Source organism: Branchiostoma lanceolatum, chromosome 17 (assembly GCF_035083965.1).
Source record: "Branchiostoma lanceolatum isolate klBraLanc5 chromosome 17, klBraLanc5.hap2, whole genome shotgun sequence".
NCBI lineage: Eukaryota > Metazoa > Chordata > Leptocardii > Amphioxiformes > Branchiostomatidae > Branchiostoma > Branchiostoma lanceolatum.
In genome coordinates this window covers 6961640-6989605 of record NC_089738.1, presented here as the reverse complement: position 1 = coordinate 6989605, position 27966 = coordinate 6961640, and the positions used below count along the sequence as shown (strand labels likewise).

General features: G+C 41.9%; 1 protein-coding gene across 1 annotated transcript; it reads left to right on the top strand.

The window, feature by feature from the left end:
- On the top strand, window positions 1-27966 carry LOC136422927 (uncharacterized). Its single transcript, XM_066410856.1, has 24 exons — window positions 1-109; window positions 768-946; window positions 3247-3340; window positions 4731-4838; window positions 5357-5443; window positions 7234-7325; window positions 8376-8527; window positions 9151-9269; window positions 11817-12024; window positions 12349-12428; window positions 13064-13255; window positions 14035-14115; window positions 16360-16559; window positions 17036-17259; window positions 17682-17811; window positions 18467-18552; window positions 21054-21250; window positions 21731-21918; window positions 22353-22454; window positions 23368-23544; window positions 24188-24354; window positions 25270-25375; window positions 25979-26141; window positions 26719-27966. The coding sequence occupies exons 2-24, from the start codon at window positions 771-773 to the stop codon at window positions 27478-27480; spliced, it is 3891 nt and encodes a 1296-aa protein (XP_066266953.1). The 5' UTR covers window positions 1-109; window positions 768-770; the 3' UTR covers window positions 27481-27966.

Here is a 27966-nt window from a genome sequence, read left to right as displayed (position 1 = left end):
GAAATATGGCGGGAGTCTAAAAACAGTGATTTTGCCATCACTGCAGTTTTCCTTCGTTTAAGTTGAAAGCGAAGTACCTTTAACACAGAGAGAGGGTCGCATTGAGAAGGTATTTTGGTCATTTTACTTTTGTAAGTTTATAGACCTATATGGTGCCTTTGTATTCTGAAGATATGGCCGAGAAACTCGGTCGCCCATGTGGGGAGGGGGGCAACTAGGCTTCAGTTTTACATAGCAGATAATTCTGCGTTATTGTCTTCAAATAGGGCCTCTAAAGGACACTAGCCACAGGTTCACCTAGCCACAAAACCACATCTCTCTATATTGAAGCCCTTTTATTATAAATTATAATTTTTTGGTTGACAGGCAGGTTGCACAGTGTTTGTGTGTGTGTGTCCTTCTGTGAACACGATAACTCGAGAATGCCTAGATGGATATCGATTGTCTTCATACATGTACACATGTACTTGGTATGACTTGGACCTCTTGAGACCTCGAAAATTATGATAAGATTTTGGGCCCCCTAGCGACTTGCGATTTCTTTTCAAATTTTGAAAGAGAATAACTCAGGAAGGGGTACACGGATCGTGATGATACATTTGTACTTGGTATCTAGATAGCTTAAGTGATGATTGAGAAAATCATATGTTAATTATGCAAATCAGGAGCTAATTTGCATATGATGAGGAAAGTTTAAAGATCGGCTACATCCCATTATAGGAGCATATTCGAATTCGTTCATTCATTCATTCTTTATTTCTTTCTAGAGAATGGATGCCAGTGCCAGCTACCTGGCCTACGTGGCAGCTCTCTCTTCAAGACAAGGTCCCAACCTGCTCCAGGGTACCGTTCTCCCGAGCCAGGCAGCGGCAGCACCCCCAAACATGATGGGACTGGACCTGGAGATGACACGCATGGCACAGGAGACAGTACAGGAAACAGTCAGGTCAGTACTAACACAGTAACACGCATGGCACAGGAGACGGTACAGGAAACAGTCAGGTCAGTATAAACACAGTAACACGCATGGCACAGGAGACGGTACAGGAAACAGTCAGGTCAGTACAAACACAGTAACACGCATGGCACAGGAGACGGTACAGGAAACAGTCAGGTCAGTATAAACACAGTAACACGCATGGCACAGGAGACGGTACAGGAAACAGTCAGGTCAGTACAAACACAGTAACACGCATGGCACAGGAGACGGTACAGGAAACAGTCAGGTATGTATAAACACAGTAACACGCATGGCACAGGAGACGGTACAGGAAACAGTCAGGTCAGTACAAACACAGTAACACGCATGGCACAGGAGACGGTACAGGAAACAGGTCAGTACAAACACAGTAACACGCATGGCACAGGAGACAGTACAGGAAACAGTCAGGTCAGTGCAAACACAGTAACACGCATGGCACAGGAGACGGTACAGGAAACAGTCAGGTCAGTACAAACACAGTAACACGCATGGCACAGGAGACGGTACAGGAAACAGTCAGGTCAGTACAAACACAGTAACACGCATGGCACAGGAGACGGTACAGGAAACAGTCAGGTCAGTATAAACACAGTAACACGCATGGCACAGGAGACGGTACAGGAAACAGTCAGGTCAGTACAAACACAGTAACACGCATGGCACAGGAGACGGTACAGGAAACAGTCAGGTCAGTACAAACACAGTAACACGCATGGCACAGGAGACGGTACAGGAAACAGTCAGGTCAGTATAAACACAGTAACACGCATGGCACAGGAGACGGTACAGGAAACAGTCAGGTCAGTACTAACACAGTAACACGCATGGCACAGGAGACGGTACAGGAAACAGTCAGGTATGTATAAACACAGTAACACGCATGGCACAGGAGACGGTACAGGAAACAGTCAGGTCAGTACAAACACAGTAACACGCATGGCACAGGAGACGGTACAGGAAACAGTCAGGTCAGTATAAACACAGTAACACGCATGGCACAGGAGACGGTACAGGAAACAGTCAGGTCAGTACAAACACAGTAACACGCATGGCACAGGAGACGGTACAGGAAACAGTCAGGTCAGTACAAACACAGTAACACGCATGGCACAGGAGACGGTACAGGAAACAGTCAGGTCAGTACAAACACAGTAACACGCATGGCACAGGAGACGGTACAGGAAACAGTCAGGTCAGTATAAACACAGTAACACGCATGGCACAGGAGACGGTACAGGAAACAGTCAGGTCAGTACAAACACAGTAACACGCATGGCACAGGAGACGGTACAGGAAACAGTCAGGTATGTATAAACACAGTAACACGCATGGCACAGGAGACGGTACAGGAAACAGTCAGGTCAGTACAAACACAGTAACACGCATGGCACAGGAGACGGTACAGGAAACAGGTCAGTACAAACACAGTAACACGCATGGCACAGGAGACGGTACAGGAAACAGTCAGGTATGTACAAACACAGTAACACGCATGGCACAGGAGACAGTACAGGAAACAGTCAGGTCAGTACAAACACAGTAACACGCATGGCACAGGAGACAGTACAGGAAACAGTCAGGTCAGTACAAACACAGTAACACGCATGGCACAGGAGACGGTACAGGAAACAGTCAGGTCAGTACTAACACAGTAACACGCATGGCACAGGAGACGGTACAGGAAACAGTCAGGTCAGTACAAACACAGTAACACGCATGGCACAGGAGACGGTACAGGAAACAGTCAGGTCAGTACAAACACAGTAACACGCATGGCACAGGAGACGGTACAGGAAACAGTCTGGTATGTATTGAATATAACATTTTTCGTTTCGTTTCAAGGCATCCTCATTTGAGGTGAAGTATGATGCTTTTTCAAGTAGCTAGTGGTAGTGCAATGCGGCTTCGCTATGGCTTGCATTTTTGGCCAAGCACACAGGGTCACCACTTCTCTCCTCGATAAGTGTGTTGGGTTCTTTTACGTGCAGAGGTTTGACGCTTGAGGCTAATGCCTGAAGCTCCCTTGCACACGAGGCCGCCAGCTTTACGTCACCATCAAATGACGAATGCAATCCCTTACTGTTACAGCACATCCGAGCTGGAGGCCCTTGGATCGAACTCGGGCCCCAGGATCCAAGGAATTTGATCCAGATGGCATAGCAGCATTACCGCATGGTGTACCGCATGGTGTACTGTAATTCTTGTTTCCTCCACTGCCAAAAATGTAAACCCTAATCTGTTTCTAAATGTTTGTTTTTCTACAGTGAGGAGGTCTTCACCACCTACAAGGCCAGCGTGTCCACCATCCCCCATGCACAGCCTCATCCTGCTGACATTGTGGAAGCAGGATCTCTAGCTGTAAGTCACTCTCGAGCCACAAATGTAATAGATATCTAAGGAATGGTCACATACTTTTTCAAAGTGCCTTTCAATTTTTAACATACAGGGTAATAACCTTGAGAGAAGGTTGTATGACAAAAACTAGTCGTGTATGACAAAAATGGGTGTGCTGTCATGCTTTAATCTGGAGAAACAGATTAGATATTAGGTAGAATGTTTGTCTTTGCAAAGCTACATTTGTAGAACAGGGCGACTGTCCCATGTAAAAGTAAACATATGCATGTGTGCTTTGAGCACCTTGAGTTTGCTTGTCAACATTTTCTGAATTGTATGTATGCTCTATTACATGTATATGTCACAGTAGAGATGGCGATTCAGGACAATCGGCGATTGTCCTAGGACAGATCGCGATCTCCGTTTGTCCTAGGACAGACTGCGATCGCGATCTGTCCTAGGACAATTCCTGATTCTACTAGTAGATCTGTCCTAGGACAAACGGCGATCCAAACTTAATGATGCTAAGATATTTTAATATCTTAAAAGGAAACAGCAATACTTTTTTATGAACCATGATTTTATTTAGTATTTACAAACTCTGATCAAAACTCAAGTATATGTCTGACTGTGAAATGATATACTAGTAGGTGTGAAACTGTAGTATCTTAAAACTGAGATTGATATTTTGACACCTGTTTTATCACTTCACAATTGTTGTTCTCCTAAGGTTGTGAATTCAATAGGTGTGAAACTGTGAGTATTATCTTGACACCTCAAAATTTGCATGCTGAAACATTGTTGGATCACCTTGTTCTAACTGATATCTTTCACACATTATTAAAATTTTGTCCCTCAGCTTTATCAGAAATTACTTTATCAGAAAACATACTCACATGAAATTTATCCATCATGAAATATGAACTAATTCACCTAAAATAGTTAATAACTGTGAAATGTAGGTAGCATGTTAAACATGATTGAAATTTAATGCAATGATTCATTCTATTTTCCAAAGCATTTCCATCTAATCAGAATTTGTCCAAGTAGAATCGCCGTTTGTCCTAGGACAGATTGCGATCGCAATCTCTACTAGTAGAATCGGCGATTGTCCTAGGACAAATCGCGATCGCAGTCTGTCCTAGGACAAGCGGCGATCGCGATCTTTTCTAGGACAATCGGCGATTGTCCTGAATCGCCATCTCTACTGTGACATATATTTATAATCTAGTCATGACAGCTCACTATGCCTGAAATCAGGGGTTTTAAGTCTAAGAAAATTAACTGTTTTTGCATATACGGAAAAAAATCATTGTGCATGACGCTTTTAGCATGCATCTGCATTGTTATGATCATTTTGACAAAGTATGTTACAAAGAATATGTTGACAGATGATTGACATGTGTGTGTGCAGGCTATGGCCCTCCCCCCTACAGACTACCCCCTGGCGGATGCCATCCCTGATGATGTCATCAACTCAGGCAAGCTGAGTGCCCTCCAACTAGAGGGGGTAGTGTATGCGGTAAGTACAGTAAATTCATTTGAATTGGCAGCGCCTAAATTTCAACGCTTGGTGAAATTTGAGAGTTCAGTTGAAACAATAGTAAAGTGTGCCACTGTGGCTACGTGGCTAGGGTTGTTGACTTAGAATCAGAAGGTTCTGGGTTCAAATCCCAAGCATCGCAAATTTTGTGCCTTTGGGAACGACACTTTAGACCTATTTCCTCACTCGACTCAAATAAAGATGACTAGGAGTCTATACCGGTGTGAGTGGATCAAACCTTACAGTCTGGTCTAATGCAGCTTGTGCTCACTACATGTACATACAAAACTAGTGTGTTACATCTAAAGGCAATATACTAGTTATTCAAAAGAAAAACAAGAAACAAACAAACAACACAATGAGACGGCTAGTTTGTGGGCATGATTAGTTCGCAGTGAAGAAGTGGCTTCAAAAACAGGAAATATTTCAAGACTTTCAATTTCTGTACTAAGATTTATTTTCAATTTAATCAATGTTTAACTTTAACTTCTCCCCAGTGTACCAGACATCAAATGGTTCTTCCCAACGGTTGCCGGGCGGGGTTTTTCATTGGAGACGGGGCTGGTGTAGGCAAGGGTAGACAGGTTGGTACAGCAAACAATGCATTTGATATCTCTGTTGGTAATCGATATTGAGGTGTTATCATTGTCATAGTTTAACCTCCTTGCTTTTGATCATCCATGCATATGCTGTTCATTTGTTAAAGCAGAAGTCGACAGGGAAAGCCTTTTAACATACAGGAAGCTTTAGACATGTATTTTATCTATGTAAACAATGAAACATTTTAAAAACAAGACTGGAAATGATAAAAAGACATTGCCATGGCGACGGTGGTTGTTGTTTCAATTTTTACTGTACCCTGCTTAGGTGATAGGTGGTGCTGTTCATACAGGATTTCTTACGTACAGGGCTGACGGGTACCTGTTCTACTGGACAAATACACACACACATAGACACGCACACACACACAGACACGCACACACACAGACAGTGACAGTTCCACTAGATTCTACCAGACACACCCCATTGCCGGAACGAACATCGATTTCATCACAGCCTGATCATGACAACTGAAAACAGCCCATGGACTGGGTTTCCACCATACAAAATGACTATTCTACTCTGATAGGACTGCTGCTTACATGAACAACATGTTAAGCCAAATCTTCACAAATTTTAACATCATAGTCCACCTACCAACAGACACAGCATACATGTACACCATGCAACAGCTTGAACACTTATGTTCCCTGAACTATAGAACTAAGTCCTCTAGAGCGTGAATAGCCAGGGATGTTAGCTAAGGATGGAATGCCAGGATGGAATGCCAGGATGGAATGCCAGGATGGAATGCCAGGATGGAATCCCAGGATGGAATGCCAGGATGGAATGCCAGGATGGAATCCCAGGATGGAATGCCAGGATGGAATTCGAGTCCCACTGGAAGACCAGGAACACCAGTCATAAAGGAATTTGCCAGTAATTCCTGGAGCCCTAATGAAATGCCAGCCTGGGAATCTTAATCCAGAAATGTTGTTGTGTAAAAAGGTTTCCCATGTGTTCTTGGAAGTGTACAGGATTATATCAGCAAGAAAGTGGCATCTTATCAGCAGGATAATCATCTAGTACTAGTACTACTGGCTTGCTAAATTTCCTTGCGACAGTGAAATTTTTCATTGATCGATCTGGCTTGAACATGTTCCCAATGTCATGAATGAGGTTAATGCCCTTTGTTAATTAATCTGCTTGTATAGGTAACTGAAGCAGCGTGTGCACAATCGTTATCTGTGCAGAGTTGATGCAGTTATGACCTGTTCCCCGAAGAAAGACATTAAGTCTTACAGTTGTAAGGACCAGCATTAGGGCGTCTTAAAGCATTATAACAGACACACGTTGTTTTAGAAAAGAGCAATATATCTGTGGAGCTGAGGTCTTAAATGGGTCATGTATACATAAGCCTGGCACATCTGGTAGACCGATGTAGCTTCCTGTCTAGGTTATCTAGGAGGAATGTCCCGAGGGAGGCTTTCTGTCTGACTAACATTCCAAACATTCTTATTGTCTTAATATGCCTATGGACACATGCCTGTACAATTCCTAGAATAGTTGCAATCTGCACACAATGCTATATCATTTGGCTCGCCCCTGAGGCGTCGCCAATAATATCTTACGACAAATGTGTTGTACCATTTATGATACTAGTAAGAGAACTTTTTGTGTCATAGGCTCATGCTACCAAATGATATCCCTAACAATTAAGATACAGGAGACAGAATTGGAATTCAGCTTGTAGCGACGTTTTGTGAGGCACACTTTGTCTGCTGAAAGATCTTAGTTTTAGTTTTTAGGTTCTAGATTTTTTTTGTTCTGGCAGATTTCTGGAATCATCCTGGACAACTTTGCTCGAGGCAGAACTCGACACGTCTGGTTCAGTATCTCAACTGACCTGAAAGTCGATGCTGAGAGGTGGGGGACAAAGTTATTCATGAAACATTGTAATTTTTTTATATGTTGTGATATAACATGTTTGAAAAATATTTTCTGAAACATGTGATAACACAAGCTTAATCATATTTCAAATAGCAGAGAATTGGAAAATTTATCAGTGCCAGCATTACTGTGTCGAATCTCACTTCCTATTTTCCTTGCAAACAACCTTAAAATGATTCATACCTTGACTTTGGTCTATATCAGATACTTGTAGATAAGATAAAGAATAGTAAAACAGAGAGAAGGGGAAGCTATACGTTGATGAAGGTTAGACATCCAGGTAGTAAGATATGCCAAAAATAGTTACTCAAGCTACTGGATAAAATTTTGAAACAGTCAGACGTTCCAGACAGCATCCGCTGTCTTTCGTCAGTGACTAAAAAAAGATCTGGTATAATACATACAAGGTACAGAGTTTACTCAAGCAACTGGATGAATTTGTAAGCAACTGTATACAGTCGCTTGAGTACCTATTGTATTGTGTGTCTTATAACAGTACCGGGATGTCTAACCTTCATCAATGTAGTACACATAGATACATGTCGTTGGTTCAATCAATGCAGGTCTCAGGGTTCAAAATACAATAAAGCAACTTGCAATTTGAAACAATTTTCAAGATTTGCAAGTAAAAATGATATGAACTTGCATTTTTGCAATTCGAAAATACCGGTGGATCGTGTAAGCACCGGCCTTTAAGTATAGCGAAACGTACGAAGTTTCAGCCTCAAAATTCACCTGGTACATTCTTAATGTCATTTTGGACAGTACGTTTATCAAAAGTTGCTTTGTCAGAGGGAGTATGTATGTACAACAAAAGCAGTTACATATACACACCGACTATAATATTGCAAGTTAACTTTTTAGATTGCAAGTAAAATTTATGCCAACTTACAATTTTGCAAGTAACCAAAAAAAAAAGTATTTCGATCCCTGAGCTCTGACACGCTGCACATTCTGTGTGTGTTTTTTTGTAATGTGTCAGTATTTCTAAATCTGTTGATCTGTATCGTCTACCCCGGACCACAGAGACCTGCGTGACATCGGCTGCTATGTGAAGGTGATAGAGGGATGCCAACAGCTGGATAGAGAGACTAAGGTGTTCGGACTGCCACCTGGCTTCAAGGACGGAGTAATCTTCAGCACCTACGCCACGCTCGTGTCTTCTGTACAGAAAGGAGGTTCGAAGTTAAAAAAATTTGTCAAGGAGCATCTTTGAAAACGCTAGACGTAAAATGTAGAAGACTGTATAGACCATGTATGAGACAGTTTGATGTGTTTTTTGTCCCAAAATATCATTTTCTGGTAGAAAAGGGATTTAGCGCCTGTAATTTACTTAGCGTTAGTGTCTTCTCTGTCATATATGTCCTCTATTCAAGGACTAGAGTTTGATTGTAACTCCTTGAAAATGACTTTTTTTTTTGTCTTGGTGTGTGTGTGTATGTGTGTGTTTGTGTATGTCCTTTTGACCTTTTGCCCTTGAAAAGGCATTTTGCACAAAGTTTCTTACTTCACTCAGGTGAAAATGGGTACCTATCTTCAGTTAGGGGTGTCCCTCGGATAGGATGTTAAATGGAGGTCCCATGTTTGAGAAGAGCCACACCTCGAGCACGGAAAAGAACCAACCACACTTATCAAAAAAAGTAGGAGTCCTTCCCTGTGTGAGTGGATCAAATAAATCTGTCCGGATATGCAGCTTGTACTCTTCAGTACAAACCTGGTATGTTTCGCCATTGGGCGCTTTAACAGGTATGCAATTCAAACAAACAATGTAAAACAAATGATGCGTGTCTCCCCTGTGCAGTCGGAGCGTCTACATCCCGGCAGAGTCGTTTGGATCAGCTGATTAACTGGTGTGGGGGACAGGACTTTGACGGCTGTCTCATCTTTGACGAGTGTCACAAGGCCAAGCACTTTTTTCCTGTAAGTCCTTTTTCCGTGACTTGTCAGTCTGAATTATTGTTTTATGTTATATTGTATTATGGGTGTGGCCTAAATATAGAATAGAACACGGTGTATTCCGTATTGCTCGAGATACCAGCCCGACCGTGGGAAGCCCGAGAGCAATCTAACCCGTGGGAAAGCTGGGGCCGATGTGATGCGGAATGCAGTATTGTATTTTATTTATGTCATACCCACCAGAACAAAAAAGCAATGCGTAATGTGCTAGAAGTTGAGAAAATGTGTGTTCTCTGACCTAGTGTAACAACTTCAATTCTAACATCTCAATCGGGTATCTGAATCTTCGACAGAAGTGTATTCAAATCATTTAATAGAAGCCTGTGTGATAAAATCAGAACCCTATGTAATAACCCAAAATACAAATGTATCACCCAGTCCAGAACACCTTAATGAAACATCATCCCAGCCCAGGGCTCCAGACTAACTTTTAGGCCTAGGAGCACTGTGCTCCTAACTCAAAAAAGTTAGGAGCACCAGCAAAAATCTAGGAGCACCACTACAAAAAGTTGGAAGAACAAGCAGAAGTCTTGGCTATACCAAGTAATACTCCTATTAATCAATGTTAACAACCGGGAATAAAGTATTTGAATAGATCATAAAAGATAAAAGCCTACATTGATGATGCAGAACAATTGGCAATTCAATTCATTCAATACATGTACCTTCCTACATACTGATACTAGTACGATGGATTTTTAGAGAAATTGGGCATAGGTTACCCGGCTGGCCCCTATCCGGGGGCCACGGTGCCTCAAGTTCAACAAGTTGAAAAATACACAATGGTATTTTTTACTTGGAACAAGGCAAGTAATGATTCACATAACCTTGAATGATAAATAAATAGATAACTCTAAAACTTATCTATCGGGTTCATGACCAAAACAAATAAAGTCACATTCCATAATTTGAAACTTCACTGCTGGCATCAAGTTCAACATTTTTACAGGCATTTCTTTTCCTTTTACCCTGGCCCTCTGCCTACAAATAATCCAAAATACTTAAATATCGTTAAAATTCTTGCTCAATAGTATCAAAAATGATCTGTTTGTGCCGAACCAGTCAAATATCTTCGGTTCCTTCGAACCTCGCAGTTCAAATTTCGCGCGTCAGGACTGCGCGGCGCCTCCAACCAATGACAGGCTGACCGCATGGAGAAAGCTTTGTGATTCGCCGCTGTGCAGTATAGACAGCAGCAGAATGAAAGTAGCAACATAACAACGAGCAGGTAATGAGCTTTGAAATGATACCAGTGACAAAAGGAAAATTTGATATTTTTTTAAATAAAACTCCGCTTGAATTGATTCATAAATTTTTGATCGTAAAAATCATTGCTTGAACAGGTATAAATATGACTGCAGGAAACAGGCCTTTTATTCTGCTGCGGTCTATTTTTCATAAACATCATGGCCGCCATTGAAAACAGCGAGCGTCCGGCGAGCGCTCACTTTCATCGACAAAGTTTTGGAGTTTGAAACATTTTACAAATCAAACAAATACACCACAAAGGAGATAAACTTATATCCTTTATTTCTATGGGTAACTTTGCCACTAGGAACGGATAGTTTTTGTACCGCAGGTGTGGGAACATGATAGAAAATTCACCGACGATATTCGCGGTAGCGTTGGAATACCTATATTTTCGGCTTACCGCTTAGTTCTGCAGGCATTATGCTGGCGCAGGTCTTAATTTTTTAATGTCGCACCGTGCGACCGTGATTTTAAAGCCAGTCGCATTCTCAAAAAACTGGTCGCATACATGTTGTATGCGAGTCGCACTCACGAGCGCTGCAGCCTAGGGGTGGATACCAGTTCGCTGGACCTGATTCGGACCTTTATAACATCCAAGAACCGAGTCCCAAAAACCTGAGTCCAAAAAAACCTGAACAAAGTACAAATATTTCTCTATTTTGTTTGATAAAAAGTGTTTTGAGTCTCCCCTCTGACAAAAAAGGCATTTAAAACAAGTGCAATATTCAAATATCAAACACTGGTTTATCTTGAAAGTCTTCTCACCAAGAAACTTTTATAGTCGTGTGTGTCAGTATTAATAATCTCTATGCTTGATATTGGTCTAATAAAACAAAACATCAACTGGACAGGATCAGGTCCAGGTTCAGGTCCGGACCTGAACCTAAATCTCTGGACCTAAACTTGGACTTGGACCTTATTAAGCCAAACTGGTATCCACCCCTATACCCACCAGAAAAAAAAAACATGTCAATGCGTAATGCGCCCGAAGTTGACAAAATTTGTGTTCTCTGACCAAGTGTAACAACTTCAATTCCAACATCTCCATCGGGTATCCGAATCTTCGACAGAAGTGCATTTAAATCATTTAATAGAAGTCTGTGTGATAAAAACAGAACCCTGTGTAATAACCCAAATTATCACCCAGTCCGGAACACCTTTATCAAACATCATCCCAGCCTAACATAATGTTAAAAACAATGTTGAAGTTTCAGGCTGATAAGTTTTAATGTTATTAAACAAGCTGTATTGGACCCACAGGGTAAAGAGAAGAACAGCACTAAGGTAGCCCTAGCCGTGGCGACCATCCAGCGCCTCCTACCGAAGGCTCGTGTCGTGTACTGCAGCGCAACGGGAGTCACCGACGTGAAGAACATGGCCTTCATGGAGCGACTGGGCCTGTGGGGGAAGGGCGCCGCCTTCAATGACTTTGATCAGTTTCTAGACGCCATCCAGAGACGAGGACTTGGTAAGCAACACAAAAATTGATTGACATGCATAGCTGACTATCGCTCACCTGGCATAAACGCTACTGAAAAGGGTTGCAGTCCTTGGGACGGGAGATTCAGCCATGGGCCACTGTTCGTTGTGTTTGATGAAAAGAGCTAGGGGAATTTCCCTGGTACAATGAACCAGTAAATACTGTACATAGTGTCTATCTTCTCTGTCACAACCAGTGGAAAAACAGCTCTTCAGTGAGCTAAACTGGATCGAGATCGCTTTCACTTTCAAAGCTGCAAAACACATTTGTTAATGATGACTGTTGTTTCCTTTCTGCCCATGTTGTTGCTAGGTGTGGCCGAGATGTTAGCGATGGAGATGAAAGGATCCGGCATGTACATCTCCAGGGGTCTCAGCTTCAGGCAGGCAGAGGTGAGAAATGAAGAAAACATGAAGCTATTTTTGTAGAATGAGTCACCACAAAGGGCCAAAAGACATTGTGTGCCAAGACATTATGTCAATAATTAATTTTTTGAATAGATTAGTGATATTTGTTTATCGCATTATAACCTAAACCATATCTAAATTCTAGTAGTTGTGTGTTATACTATATCTGAAGCACTAAAAACAAACTGATTAAACCTTGTGTGTTTGTTTTTGTTTTTTTAAATCTTTGTTTATACATGAGAAGCAGAAATTCACAGCTTTTCATTTAGAGACCAGAGGTATGAGAAAGATACAGATTACATGCATATGGTTGAAGAAATGAATGGACTAGTATATAAAGGGCTAAAGGATGTGTTTGTCAATAGAATTACATCAATCAATTCACATGCTGTCCCACTCAGGTCTGAGGGTCCGGTATGAGGAAATAAAACGTAGGCAGTGTACATGTATGTGTAGGGAACACATGTGCATGTGTGCATCATGTAGTTACCAGGGAAACAAGAGAGGGTGTCTAATTTCTTTGTTTTTGTGTAAGGCATCCATAAGACGCCCAGACGCCCTGCTAGCTAATAGCCTGACTGTAAGAGTCTCTTAATGTTTGTTTACGTCTTCACCGACAGTTTGTCACAGTGGAGGTGAACCTCACGCCGCAGCAGATCAAGACCTACGACATGGCGGCACATGTCTGGAATGAGCTGCGGCAATCGCTCACCACGGCCATCGCCCGTACAGGCACCAACAACCCGCGAATGTGGTCAACCTTCTGGTCTTCGCACCAGAGGTTCTTCAAGCAGCTCTGCATGGGCATGAAGGTGAGGAGTCTGTTTCTCTGAGAGAGAGAAAGAGAGAGATAGTGAGAGAGACAGAGAGAGAGAGAGAGAAAAAGATTTACATAAAAGAAAAAGAAAGAAAAAAAATTATTGAATAGTTTACTTGAACGAAAACTTTCGTACATTGAAAAGAACAATTATCAGGGCTTTTTCTAAAGAGGGGAACAAAGGCACTGCACCCCCATGCCCTCTAGATCTGACAATCATAAAAGTCTGATCATAATCTGATCGTAAAAGTCTGATTGACCAAGGATGCTACTACTAGGTCACATGTGGCCATGGTCTTCAACTGTACATGTTACTTCTCTGACTGTAATTTTGCCCCTCAGGAAGCCTTAAAATGCCCCATTTAGCTTGAAAAGTCTCTCTGCATTTTGGAAGGGGAGAACACGACCTACCACACCACCACCACCCCCCACCCCCACTTGGTCACTAGCAATGTTCCCCCTCGCAATTTTTTTGCTAGAAAAAAAACACAATGGTTCAAAGAACTGTTTGACAGACTGAATACTTCAGCATGTTAATTGTTATACATCCTTTTGTAGATGCTACAGAACTGCTTTTTTGTAGCTTGCTGGTCCTTATGTTCTTCAAACAGCTTTGACATTAACACATCATGACTTATAGACATTGATGGTTGCCATACTGGTGGGGTTGGTGGATCCAAGATGGCTTCCCAAGCTGTGAAGGCTTCTATGAAAGCACAAAACATTCTTCCAATACATCAGGAAATGAAACACATGTTTCTCTGTTTTTCAAAGGTGCCAGCAATTGTGCAAGAAGCCAAAGAGTCGCTAGAGAAAGGTTACTCTATAGTGATTGGATTGCAGACAACAGGAGAGGTAAGGAACAATTTTTGTTTACATATTTTATATTTGAATATAAGCATCGATGCAGCGATGTTATGTCTTAGAATTAACCATGGTTTGAGTCGACATAGCAAAGAAAAATATTTTTTTAAGCGGTCGGATTAGAAACTAGAAATGATAGTAGGATTGGTCAGTCGACCAATCGTAGGGAATTACGCTGAGGAAGCGACCTTTGACCTCCGCTCGTCCCGTCTTCATATTTGCGGCATCCACCGTTCTGAACGGATGGGCCCGCCTCCCGCTCAACGTTCCGTCGGAAACTTTTCCCCTCTCGAGCTTTCACTATGAAGCATTTCAACCTACCGTGCGGCGCTCCCCAACTACCGAGGCACACGAATCTGCCAAGAAACTTGCGGGTTGCCGTCCTCGTTGGGCCCGACGCCGACCAGACAGCAGGGCCGCGGTGTGCAACTACCACAGCAGCGTGCATGGGCCGCCAGTAACGTTGCCCACCTGGATTCGCAGTTCTAAGCGAGAGGCTCCACCCGTCCCTGAGTCTCTACACTGTTCGTAATCTTTGGCGACGTCCTGCAGCGAGTTTTCTTCACCAGCCTGGGACTGCACACCCGTTCCTGCCTGCCCATAACGTCCACAGAGACAGTGAGTCCACAGCGACCGGAACGACAGCCCCCCTCCCCACTTCCCGCCAGTGATGCAGGTCTCGCGAGACGCCCGAGACTTTGGCAGCCATGTTTCTTCCCGTGAACTACGTAAACAACTTTTCCACGAGCGGTCCTTCCTCAGCGCCCGCCTCTCTCCCTTTCCACCCGTACCTACACGGACTCGAGATTGCGGTGCGCATCTACAGCAGCTTGCATAAGGCGCCCAGTACACCCACTCCACGTCACGATGTGACTTTACTTTCCGGTCCGACTCGGAGTTCGCGGTAGCACCCTGCAGCGAGATCGTCACCAGTCTGGGTTCGCACAGCCGCAACTCTTGATTAGATTAGATTACTAGTAGAGTAGATTAGAGTAGTTTAGCTCAGCCAGATTGACAGTGCATCAAGACCAGCTCCAGCTGCGTACCGAAGACCCCCATTACCCGCCCACGGCCCACTTCACAGTACTAAGTGAGAGCTACACGCCGACGCACATTTCCGGCCTGACTCTACGCTGTTCGACAGTGCCCGGTGACGTTCTGCGGCCCGTTCTTCGCCAGTCCTGGACTGTTTTGCATGTACTCGAATATCTAGCTACTTTCTATTTTAGATTCAATACTACCCCTACAGCTAACTACATTTCCGCTACGCGGTTTGGGGCCCTCACTTCTTTCGGCTTGGCCGTTGATGTCTTTGTGCAACCAATAAGCCTCTATCACAGAGCAGACTCACATATTAAAGACATCACATGCCCCAAACCGCGTAGCTCTCTTCTTGTATTGTATATGTGTACGTTAGTGTAATTATAGTAGGATTGGTCAGTCGACCAATCGTAGGGAATTACGCTGAGGAAGCGACCTTTGACCTCCGCTCGTCCCGTCTTCATATTTGCGGCATCCACCGTTCTGAACGGATGGGCCCGCCTCCCGCTCAACGTTACCACCATCCCGCCCTTGCTGCAATTTCGTATTTTTAACGAACGATTAGATTTGTGTAAACTCACCAATACTGTACGTAATTCCTACACTGCAGTTTGTGTTATGACCGCCAAGACCACAGTCTTTGGCCGTTGATGTCTTTGTGCAACCAATAAGCCTCTATCACAGAGCAGACTCACATATTAAAGACATCACATGCCCCAAACCGCGTAGCTCTCTTCTTGTATTGTATATGTGTACGTAAGTGTAATTCCAATATTTTCAACATTTTAACAATGTTTTTTTTCAATGTTTGATTTTCTTTTCTTTTTCATTTTGCAATATCTATAATGCAAATACTGTAAATGCATTTAGGCTCATGTGGGTTTATTTCGTGCTAAGGGGAAAATAAAGAGTTTGCGGTGGATTTATGTTCGCGACAGCGCTGTAGTCAGATACTGCTACAGTATCGGACAAAAATGTTCGCGGTGGTTTTAAGTTTGCGGTGAAACGTCGCCACAAAAAACGTGAACATAAAACCACCACAAACATTTCTGCGTTTACAGTACCTTTTTTGTCATTGATGAATTGATTCAAAATGCTGCCTTTTGATTGGCTAGTGTGGTTATTCAAATGCCAATGGATACAGCAGACAGTAGGAGGAATTTAAAATCCGTTAAAACCTATCGTATTTCACAGGCCAGTCTGGAGTGCGAGCTGTCGAAACATGGCGGCCAGGTGTCGGGTTTCGTGTCGTTGTGTAAGGAGATCTACACGCGGTTCGTCCACCAACACTTCCCCACCACCATCCAGGGCCAGGAGGAAAAGGAAGACTTCTGGTGCAAGTCTGCTAAAGACCTGCTGCTGGGGTTCGCTGACAAGATTGGCCTACCCAACAGGTTGGTATATTGGTTTAGCTTTCACCTGTGGGCGCCACCATTTTGTATCCCATCATGCTAAGGGAGTGGTGTATAATGGGAAAGAGGACTTCTTGTGCAAGTTTGCTAAAGACCTGCTGCTGGGGTGCACTGACAAGATTGGGCCACCCAAGAGGTCGGTATTTACAGGTTTGCGATAGTAACAACTGTATTGGTTTAGCTTGCACCTGTGGGCGCCGCCATTTTGTATCCCATCATCCTAAGGTAGTGGTGTATGATGGGAAGAGCTGTTTCCATTTTTACAAGTGTGCAGTAGCAACACCTGTATTGGTGTAGCTTGCACCAGTGGGTGCCACCATCTTGTATCCCATCATGCTATGGAGTGGTGTATGATGGGAAGGGGTGTCACCATTTTTACAGATTTGCGATAGAAAAACCTATGTGGATGTGTTAATTTTGACATGGAATGTCATGAGCATGTTGTTGCTTCTTCCCAGCCCACTGGATGAGATCATCGACCAACTTGGGGGACCTCAGAACGTTGCCGAGATGACCGGTAGACGTGGAAGGGTCGTGAGGAAGACTGCGAAGTCCCCGCCGCAGTACGCACTCCGGGACTCAGACACGACAGGAGACATGGACAGCCTAAACATCCGCGAGAAAACAAGCTTTATGGACGGGAAGAAACTGGTGGCCATCATCTCTGATGCTGCAAGCACCGGTCTGTAATGGAAGCTTCTGATAGGTTGACTGGTTGATTGAATTATTTAAGAGTTAAAATTCTATCGCCAAGAGGGGATTCTTCCAGGCTTATTCTGAAACATTGTTATTTTTTTTCAAGATTGTCATAGTTTATTCAAACAAAGCTGAGATCTTATCATATTACAACAACTGTGCCAAACTTGAGATTGGAATGAACCTTCCCAATCCTGTACAGCAAGTGCCATTGTATTGAAATCACAATATTAAAGATTGAGCAAAGAAAGCATATCTAACACTTTTAGAAAACCAGAGTCTTGTAGAATTCCAATTTACCCAGATATTTGGTGGCAGAAAATTAGAATTAGAGATCAGACTCACTGTTCAAGACAATGCCTTGTTTGTTAAGCCATTGTTGTCTATGGTGTTTTCCGACTGTCCCAGGTATCTCTCTACATGCTGACATGCGAGCGGCCAACCAGCGGCGGCGCGTACACATCACGTTAGAGTTACCGTGGAGCGCCGACAAGGCTGTACAACAGATGGGACGTTCACACAGGTCCAATCAGTCCAGGTAGGTTCTTCATTTATTCATTTTTGTTTCCTTAAATCATGGTAGCTCTGTGAATGTTGTTGACAGGTACTGCCCAGTTTTCAAAGCCATCTGTCTGATTGCCGACTTCGAAAGAAATACATTTTGTTTTGTAGTTCATGTAGATAGTTTCTATTTGGTGGACATGGGTTAGTTTTACTCTTCTGAATGTACAGTAATAGACCAATCTTCCATCACAATTAGCAGTTCAACCAATAATAGCATGGCAATTAGCAGTTCAACCAATGATAGCATGGCAATTAGCAGTTCAACCAATGATAGCATGGCAATTAGCAGTTCAACCAATGATTGCATGGCAATTAGCAGTTCAACCAAAGATAGCATGGCAATTAGCAGTTCAACCAATGATTGCATGGCAATTAGCAGTTCAACCAAAGATAGCATGGCAATTAGCAGTACAACCAATGATAGCATGGCAATTAGCAATTAAACCAATAATAGCATGGCAATTAGCGGTTCAACCAATGAGAGAGTGTCTGCATGCCCATCAATTTTTTTCTTCATTTTTATGGTTCTATTTTGCACTTCTACATTTTGACAGAGGTGGGTTGGGCTATGGCATCAGTGTATTAATGGCACTTCTGCTGTTAATATTTAATATGTCTGTGTCCTATAGTGGTCCCCTGTACAAGTTGGTTACCACTAGTCTGGGTGGAGAGAGAAGATTTGCCGCCGCTGTGGCAAGGAGGCTGCAGTCTCTTGGTAAGTTACATATACTGTATAAAAAGAAGCTTTGTTTGATTTTTGCAATAGAATTTTTACCAGATTATTTCTGAGGAAGTGATTATCATAATTTTGTTGTAGCTTCCCCACTTTTTATACTGTAAAATTAATGCCGAAATATTAGCGATGGTTTTATGTTGTTTTCACGATGAACTCCTTACCTCGATCTTAAAACCACCGTGAAAAGCCATTCCATTATTTGACTCTGGTGCTACGCAAACTGAAAACCACTGCAAACACTCCCTACCACTAGATTGAATCCCTGCAAACATTTCTGCATTACAGTATGTAATGAGTTTGTGGATTTTCTGTTTGAAAATTGGAAAATCATCATGGATGAGAAGAGGAAAAAGTGTTTCTGTAAATAATAGCATCTGTTAGCTACTCTCATCTCCCAAATAAACATACCCCCCGGAATAAACATACCCCCTGGACAAATTTTCAAAATCTAATAAACATACCCCCCGGAATAAACATACCCCCCGGAAAATTACCAAATTGACACGTTGACTGTGTCCATGCTACTTCTGTCTTAGGGAAAGAAGATGATAAGCAGGTAGGTTCTTTTTATTTACATATTCTATATAAGTATGTAAATAATGAACCGAATAACTGTAGATATCTTGTTCAAATTATAATCATTTTCTCCACTTTTGGAAAAATTGGGCATAGGTTCCCCGCGGGGGCCAACGGTGCTTCAAATTCAACAAGTGAAAATGTACATGATACATGTACTTTCTACTTGGAACTTGAACCAAGTGATCAAGGAAAATTGTTGTATAAACTGGCATATCATTAAAACACAAGTAGTTGCCAAACTTCTCAGTTCGCTTGCATGGACAACACCTTGTACAAATGTATCAACATTTAGGACTTGAACAGAAAATTATCATATCCTGAATATCTGATGAAAATACAAGTATTACATATTTGTAAAAGCCATGTAGAAAAGGTTGAACTATGACATGTATGATGTTACTGGTACTTTTTTCTTGCTCAACTTGCTTATCATGTATGCATTGCATATAGAAACACGGATTAATTTTGTAAACATTACTAGAAGTAATACTTTCCACAAAATCACATTATTATAAAGAACATTATCATATATTCTCCTTTATTGTGTTGTTGCAATCCAAATGATTTCAAATCCAAAAATTACCCTTGATGTATGCAGAAAAATCTTTCATTTTGAGAAACTTAGTTGTCAACAAATTCATTGTTTAGATGTGAGAAACCTCAGGCTTGTTCTATTTTGTGCTCTCTCTTTCTGATTAAAAGTTCCTTGGTTATATCTAAAACATTGCCACAAACCACAGGGTTCTCATGTTACACATCAAAGCGTGAGTCAGACGGAGCGGCACCGAACACAGGAACACAGACAGTAAGGGGCGGGGCTAACAGAGAGCTACATGAAGTTCTGAGAATACTCAGCCAATTTGTTTGTAGGGGAGTGATTTTTGTCAAAACATCGTAGGTGATAATTACTGAAAATAGATTGCAATTTAGTGTTGTTTATCAACTATTAAGTGGGAATTCACTTTGTTGAAATACCACACATTTCTGACAACGACAAAAGAGTTTTATTGGAAGGTCAAAAGCAAGCAAAAAGAGCTGTTTCCCCTTGGTAGAAGTGAGCTCTTCCGTCCGTGGGAAAGCTCTAGTGGCGTGCGTTACTGTACTACAGTACTGTGGCGATTTTCCAAGGGCTGAATTTTCATGTTTGTGGTAGGAACCGTAGGATTTAAATATTTTCGTAGATTTTAAAAGTATTATTCAGTTTTTAATGCTAAGACACTGTTATAATGTGGTGTTATTTTCATATTCTAAAAGTTTTGAGGAAAGGCTGTATTTCACGTGAGTAGAATTTACATGCGACTCAATCGTAACTTCAGCATTCACGGTGTTGATTACCTTGTTCTTTTGGCAATGTTTTCGTCTTTTTCGAGCGCAAATTTTGCGTCTCTGTAAGAATTAAGATGGTCTAGAACGAAAAAAGACTGTCAATGTTGTTTATATGCAAAATAGATTTCAAAACTTAAGTGTGGCGTCTTATTTTGTCTGAGATAACAACATTTACTTTGTAGCGAGATCGACTGACATGTTAGTACCGTCAGGATTTCACTAATGCCGGGTCATAGCGGCAGGGAAATCAACGCCGCTAGGCCGAAAAATGGCAAATTATGAGCAAAAATGTCGGGGAAATATGGGCAGGAAAACCCAAACTTTCGATTTTGATGGGATCCCTGGTTAGCAAAACTCTGATTTTCAAAAAATTAATAAACGTACTGTCCAAAATAAGAACGTACTGGGTGGATTTTGAGGCTGAAAAAAATAAACGTACCGGTACGTTTATTTGGGAGATGAGAGTATGGTACAATTGAAGAGGTAATAACATTTGAAACTTCATTGTCATCACCGTCAAATGAAATACAAATCTGTTGTGACACTGTTAACCTGTTTATACCATGTATCCTTAGGTGCTCTAACTAAAGGCGATCGTCGCGCTGCAACCGGCGCCGACTTGAGCGAGTTTAACTTCGACACCTCGTACGGAAGAACGGCGCTGCGAAACATGTACTACGGGATCTGCCATGGCGAGATGGTGGCGGGGGTGTCCCTGGACAGTGTGACTCGGGGAAAGTACCAGTTTGGGGAGTTCAACAGTGTTATGCAGGTAGGCCTTATAGAGTCAACACTTTTATTATGAAAAACCACACAATCCGTTGTCTGTATACATGTATTTTAACTTGTAACAGTTACAAAATTTACAGTTAAGTCTTACATCTTAATTGAAATTTGAAATAGTATGTTTTTCTCTGATTCTCAATAATGTTTACCTCCGTGAAAATGGAGGTATTGTAATTCATTAATTTTTATCTTCACGGTAGCAAAAATTCACCGTTTGAGAAAAAATGGACATTTTCACTGAACTTTAACTTCACGGTGGCGGCAAGTGATTTACAGAACGGATGTGTGAAGGAATAATAATGATAACAGGGTTTTTCACACTGATGATAAGTTCATGGTGCAGAGGTGACCGTGAAAACAGTGAACATAAAGTTACAGTGAAAGAAACAAGAATTACAGTTTTGTCCAAATTTCTTCTTATTTCTGTTCTACTGTCTATGACATTTATACAAACTTGTGTTCCCAGGACTGCCTGACACAGATGGGAGTGATAGAGGAGGGAGGGGGGAACAGCGTGAAAGACAAGGACTCCGGGATGGTCGGGCGCTTCCTGAACAGGATTCTGGGATTGAGCGTGGAGCGACAGAACCTGATTTTCCACTACTTCAGCCAATGTCTGAACACCAACGTAAGTGCCGCCAGGAGAGAAGGAAGGTTAGTGTTGTATTGATACTATTGTAGAAGACAGATTATCGTAGACAGAATATTCTTCAAATTTAAGTATCAGAAAAAGCAATATAATCTTTGTTATACTTTGATGTAGTACTTGTTAGTAATGTTTAAGTTCAGGTGATCATGATACTATTGAGTTCTTGAGAAAGACAGTAGTGTTGTGAAAACATTTTGCTTTTACTTTATTTCATGTTGTGCACCGAGACTTCATTCTGTGTACCTAAATTTGTAGGGTTAAGTGCACCAGTCCATCTATTCCCCAAAATGAATTTCGAGTGAGCTCCAGTTAAGGTAAAAGCAATGTTGACAGCACACATGATACTATGTGGCCATCAGTACTGTCGCAACCTTGAGAGATAAAGAGAGGTGTGTTTTTCCAAAACAATGGGATAATCTAATCTGACTTTTACACCTAGGTACAATGAGGGTCTGGTTGACATTACTGCCTCCTCAGTGGACTTGGTAGGAGACCCACGAGAAGTGTTCCACGGAGTGCACAACGGCACCAACATCACCAGGTAGGCACAAGGACTCTGGGTAGTCAGCAACTCGTATATGGGCTCCTCCCAAAACAACTTTTACTGTAAATGCAGAAATGTTTGCAGTGTTTTGATGTTCGCAGGTTTTGCAATAAGCTCTTTGCTGCGAACTTAAAACCACCACAAAAATTTTTTGCCCTCCTTCCCCCTTGTCTATTATTGTCTCATACGCAAACTTAAAACCACCGTGAACACACCGGGAAATTAAGACCAAGTGAACTTAAATGCATTTACAGTTAGTAACAGGAAAATTAGAATGCTGAAAGGAGTCTAGTGTCAAATGACTCAACCAGCCATTAAAATCTGAGAACTGAGAACACACGTTATATTATATTACAAGAGCCTTCTCGTATTTAATGAACATTGTGATTTTATATGTAAATGTTATGGAGCCAACCTATGTAAAAAGTCTACCAGTTGTATAATAAAGATCCAAATCCAAATTTGTCAGAAAGTATGAATATTTGCCTTTTCTTTAACCAAATGATGTTCTTGACCTTTCACTTTTATTGCTCCAATTGCTAGTGTACCATTACAACAATATTGGCAAATTGCACACTAACTCACACACACACACACACACACACACTCTGAAGAGTGGTGTAAGTTATCTTTCCCCAATTGTCCTTTCTACATGTAGACATTTCATTCAGTGCTGTCTCCCTGGCTATAAATATTTTTCCATCCCACTCATTATTTGGGTCTTCCATGTTGTGGATTTTCATTGTTAAATCTGTCATTTGCAAGCTTGGAAAAATTTCATGTCATGAAGTTCAGAATATTTGGACGGAATGGATGAAATTTTGTTTCCATCCCAACAAGCAAATTTCCATCCAGGGGTCCTAAAGACAGTCCTTATTTCATTACTACTCCGTACTTCTTTTATTCCCAGACACGTAGTGTTGTCGGTTGACCGAGGTATGGACTGGGACTCGGCGGTACAGCGAGCAAAGAACCACGAGAAGGAGAAAGACGGGTTCTACTGCAGTCGGAGAGAGGTGCGTGGGCGTCGGCTCCACATCCTGGCTACTCAGAAGGAAAACTCCACCCATCTCTTCAAAGTGGCACGGTCAGGATTTAAAAAGTCAATCTTTTTTTAAGTAGTTCTTTGTCCACAAAAATTTACTTGTAAATTCTACCTTTTACACATGGAACGTTGTTTTCTTAGATTTGTCAAAAGGCTACACTAGGAATAGTTGTATTTTGTCTCTTTTCTATGTTGTTTTTTTCAGGCGATCATGCAATAGTGCTGCAGAAATGTCATTAAAAATCCATAATTATTTTATAGGGCTAGTCAAGGGGGTGGTCATCTTGAAATCCACTCAGCCGCTCATAAAGATACGAACAACAAATTGAGATATTTTTGTCTCAAGAAGATATTCTTTTATCTTTGTGCCAAATTTCAACTCATTCGATGAAAAAAACAAGCCTGTTATAAAACCACTTGCATTACTTTTTCACTCGCCCTCCTTTATAGATGTTAGGTAATGTTCGCCAAAAATAGTTACTCAAGCAACTGGATAGAATTTTGGAAGAGACGTTTCATACAGTCACTGACAAAAGATAGCAGATGCAGTCTAAAACATGACGTGCTGACTGTTTCAAAATTTTATCCAGTTGCTTGAGTAACTATTTTTGCCGTATCTTATTACCTGGATGTCTAACCTTCATCAACGTTAGGTAATGTAGTTCGCATCTTCTTTCGACTATAGCCCCAACACAGGAGTGTCCAGTTTTGATGAAGAGATCTCGGAGATCCTGTCCCGGTACTCCCATGTAGCGGTAGACAGGGCGGAACACGGATGGAAACAGCAGTATGAGGAGGCTAGTCAGCACTGTATCCACGGACCCAACTGTAAAAATGGACAGGCCTGTACGGGTAAGGGATGATGCACTTGTGTCCAATACTTTTCAAATATTTGCATTTAAGTCTAAAGAGGGTATCTCAATGGGCTGCAGCATATTGTGTTACCCTTGACTTTATGATTGGAGTATCATGCAAGATGGACAATTATGACTGAAAAGAGAACAAAACACAAGACAGTGTAAAAAGATAACTTTTTTATCAATTAAATTTGTTGAACGCTCAGTCGAACCACTTGGCTGCAGAGAGGTCACCAACATGTACCGCTCGGTCAGTGAGACACCCACTTAAAGAAACATATTAAGCTATGAAGTTTGAGGTCAAGTTGCAGATTAGGAGAAACAATTGCCCTCATTTTGAATTATAACGCATTGTATCTTTCTCAGCTTGCAGAGACTGAAGTTAAACCGAACGAATTCTAGATTTCAGATTATCCTTTGACTGAGAATTCCTCTTGTTTCTCTGTTGCCTCATATTCTATAAGTGAATGTCTTTAATCACTGTTATTACGTCTAGGTTTCTTGTATTCACATGTAGTCTTCAGGCATGAATTTTCAATGAATCATTGAAAAAACACACTGTAAAAACCACAATTCAACCATTTGTGCTGCAAGAGTTTTCTTTCAGTTTCATCAATACTGTAAATGCAGAAACGTTCGCGGTGGTTTTAAGTTCGTGGTTTTCACAGTAAGCTCTTCCCTGCAAACTTAAAACCACCGCGAATTTTTTTGCTATCCTACCCCCTTGTCTACTATTGTCTCAAAGGCGAACTTAAAACCACAACGAACAGTCACTCCATTTTCTCCCCACTGCGAAATTAAAACCATGTGAACTTATTTATGCATTTACAGTATACCATTTTCTCTCTCTCTCTTTCCCTCTCATTATCTGGTCCTGTGTGTTACATGTACATGTATGTGTTGTGTCCAGTTGGAAGTCGGTGCTACCGTGTCAGCCTGCTGTGCGGGGGGATCGTCACCCTCATGGCTCTGTTAGAGAGAACAGTCGCACAGTACCAGGTCAAGCTGCAACTCAGGTCAGTAGGCTTCAGTTCTTTTTTTTGGTGACACCTCGGGGGCGGAGGCATTTATAACTGTACTGCGATCGATTTTTGAACATAGTTCTTAGAACATTTTGAGTTTACATGACAGTAGAAATCTTAGTAGTGAAATGAGAGTGAAAGTGATCTTGAACCAGTTTAGGTCACTGAAGAGCTATTCTTCTACTGGTCGTGACAGAAAAGACAGACGCTATGTATAGTATTTACAGGTTCATTGTACCAGGTATATTTCTCTAGCTCTTTTTGACAAGCAAATTCATTCATTCAATCATTCATTCATCCATTCATTCATTCATACAATGAACATTGGACCACAGCTTAATGCAAGAACTACAAGCCTTTCCAGTAGTGTGCATGTCAGGTGAGCAACAACAGCCGGGATTCACGGCTTCTAGTTCCAGAGATAGCGTCGCTAACCACTGGACTACGCACGCTACCATTGCCAAACATAATGGCAGATTTGAAAATATATACAATCATTATGTAAGTATACCTGCAAAAAGAAGTGTTTTTTTCCCATCCTGGGCTTTGTTTAGCAAATATTTTAATTTCCTTGTCTGTTTGTTTGTTTGTTTTCAGCAAGGTGGAGTGCAACCTTCGAGTCGTGCGGGTGGAACTGAGGGACGGCAGGAGGATTGTGGGATTGCGTTACCCGGAGGTGCTCATCCCGCTGGCGGAGAAGGCGATGGAAGAACAAAATACCCCAGAATCCATCATTCAGAGGATCAGGAACCAGCCCACTGTGAGTGTGTTAGGCCTAAGATAAATATGTTGTCCGGTTACGGTACTGAAAAAAAAAGGGTTGGTGGGTTGGGATTTTTTTATAGATTGCAGCGATCCAACAAATACAGTTTAACATAATTGTAAAACTGGAATGCATCATTGCCTATCATCATTGCTGGTGTAACAGTGTGGTTCAAGAGCCACTAACTGACCAGTCTAACAGGTCTGGATCTTTTAGCCTAGTAGTGTGTTCAGTTTGTCTGCTGACAGTAATACACTTCCCGAGCGTTTCTGTGGTTCCCACACTGGCCTTGTCAGTAATGGCAAAAGTACCGCAAAGGGATATTGAACTCAGAGATACGAGGACGGATCTAAAAGAAGGGGGTAGTAGTGTAACAGTGTGGTTCAAGTACCACTTACTGACCAGTCTAACAGGTCTGAACCTTTTAGCCTAGTAGTAGTAAGTGCGTTGGGTTTATCCGCTTGCTGGTTCGATTTCCGGGAGCCAGAAACCGACCACTCACCCTGTGCATTTCACTGACTATCACTGACTCGTTCTTTGTCTAAATCTTGAAAACACTATTTTTTGTTCCCAGATACTCAGTAATGGGATGTTGGCACTCCCAGCCTCCCAGCCTGCCCCACCTCCACTACCTGCCAACAGGGCAACCTCAGCGGTCATCGAGCCCGCCTGTCCAGTCATCAAAAAGTGCCTCTCTCGTGCCACCACTCCTCCTGTCACCATCAAAAACTTCTTCAAACCCTGTAGTACAATAAAAAGGACTACCTCAGCTAGCAGAGTGGCCACCAGCCAATCAGATTCAACTGTGGAAGCTGCTAGCCAATCAAATGGCGATGCCATCATTCCTGACCAATCAGGTGCAAGCCAGGCAATCCAATCAAGTGCAAGCCAGGCCAGCCAATCAAGTGCAATGGATATAAGCCAATCAGGGAATGACCAATCAGACGATGGTGAAACCAGTCAAACAGAAACAGCCTTGCCAAAGGTTGCTTCTGAGAGTGATGTTGTATTTCTTAGTCAAGATTCGGCCTCAACTCAGGGTTCCAGCTTCGATTCTGAAAACAAATTCGATGATTCTCAGACCTGTAGGGATAACAGTGCAATGGAGAAGCTCTCCATCAAAAGGCCGTTGGGGAGTAGCAGCGCAAACCGACCGGCTAAGAGACAGAAGAGCCACCAAAAATCCAACAACCTTATGTCCATGTTCAAGAAGACCACGCAGAAGGAAGAAGTTAGCAAGTTGAAGAAACTGACGTGTCCGATCTGTAATGTTGTCATGAAGCCAGGGACCACAAATGGAGAGCTTAACCAACACATAGACAACTGTCTACTCTAATAGCAATACACTTACAGAAGTTACACATTGTCATGGATATGTAGGAAGCCACATAAGAGAAGAGTTAGCTTGTTGGAAACTTTCTGTGATGCCAACAGTTCGAAAATAACAAAGAAGATTTTGAGAGAAAGAGAGCAAATCTATTAAGAACTGTTTACTTATTGTTGAAATATGCTATAAAATCACGCACTCGATCTATGGGGAAAACATGCTATTAGCAAGTTTTTAACGTTAAACTGAAAGTGTGTATACTCTTTTGTATGCCACATGTAAAATGCCTTTGAACCAGACTATAGAATCATGCTTTACCTTAAGACCTATGTGGAACAAACATGTTATGCATAATAGTCAACTTAGTCAATGGAAGTGAAAGAGTCACAACTAGATCCATTTTTTAGAATTGTAGAAGATATTTTCTGAAGCATTTTACTAACTTATATATTAGTATTAATGTATACAGAAAACTTAATAAAATGTGAAAACTCA

What these genes read in the sequence shown, in the direction of transcription:
- LOC136422927 (XM_066410856.1), top strand. Translation starts at nt 771, where the DNA reads ATGGATGCCAGTGCCAGCTACCTGGCCTACGTGGCAGCTCTCTCTTCA. An exon ending in CTGAAAGTCGATGCTGAGAG is followed by an intron (nt 7,326 to 8,375) that starts GTGGGGGACAAA and finishes CCCGGACCACAG; the next exon opens with AGACCTGCGTGACATCGGCT. An exon ending in CACAGGTCCAATCAGTCCAG is followed by an intron (nt 17,812 to 18,466) that starts GTAGGTTCTTCA and finishes TGTGTCCTATAG; the next exon opens with TGGTCCCCTGTACAAGTTGG.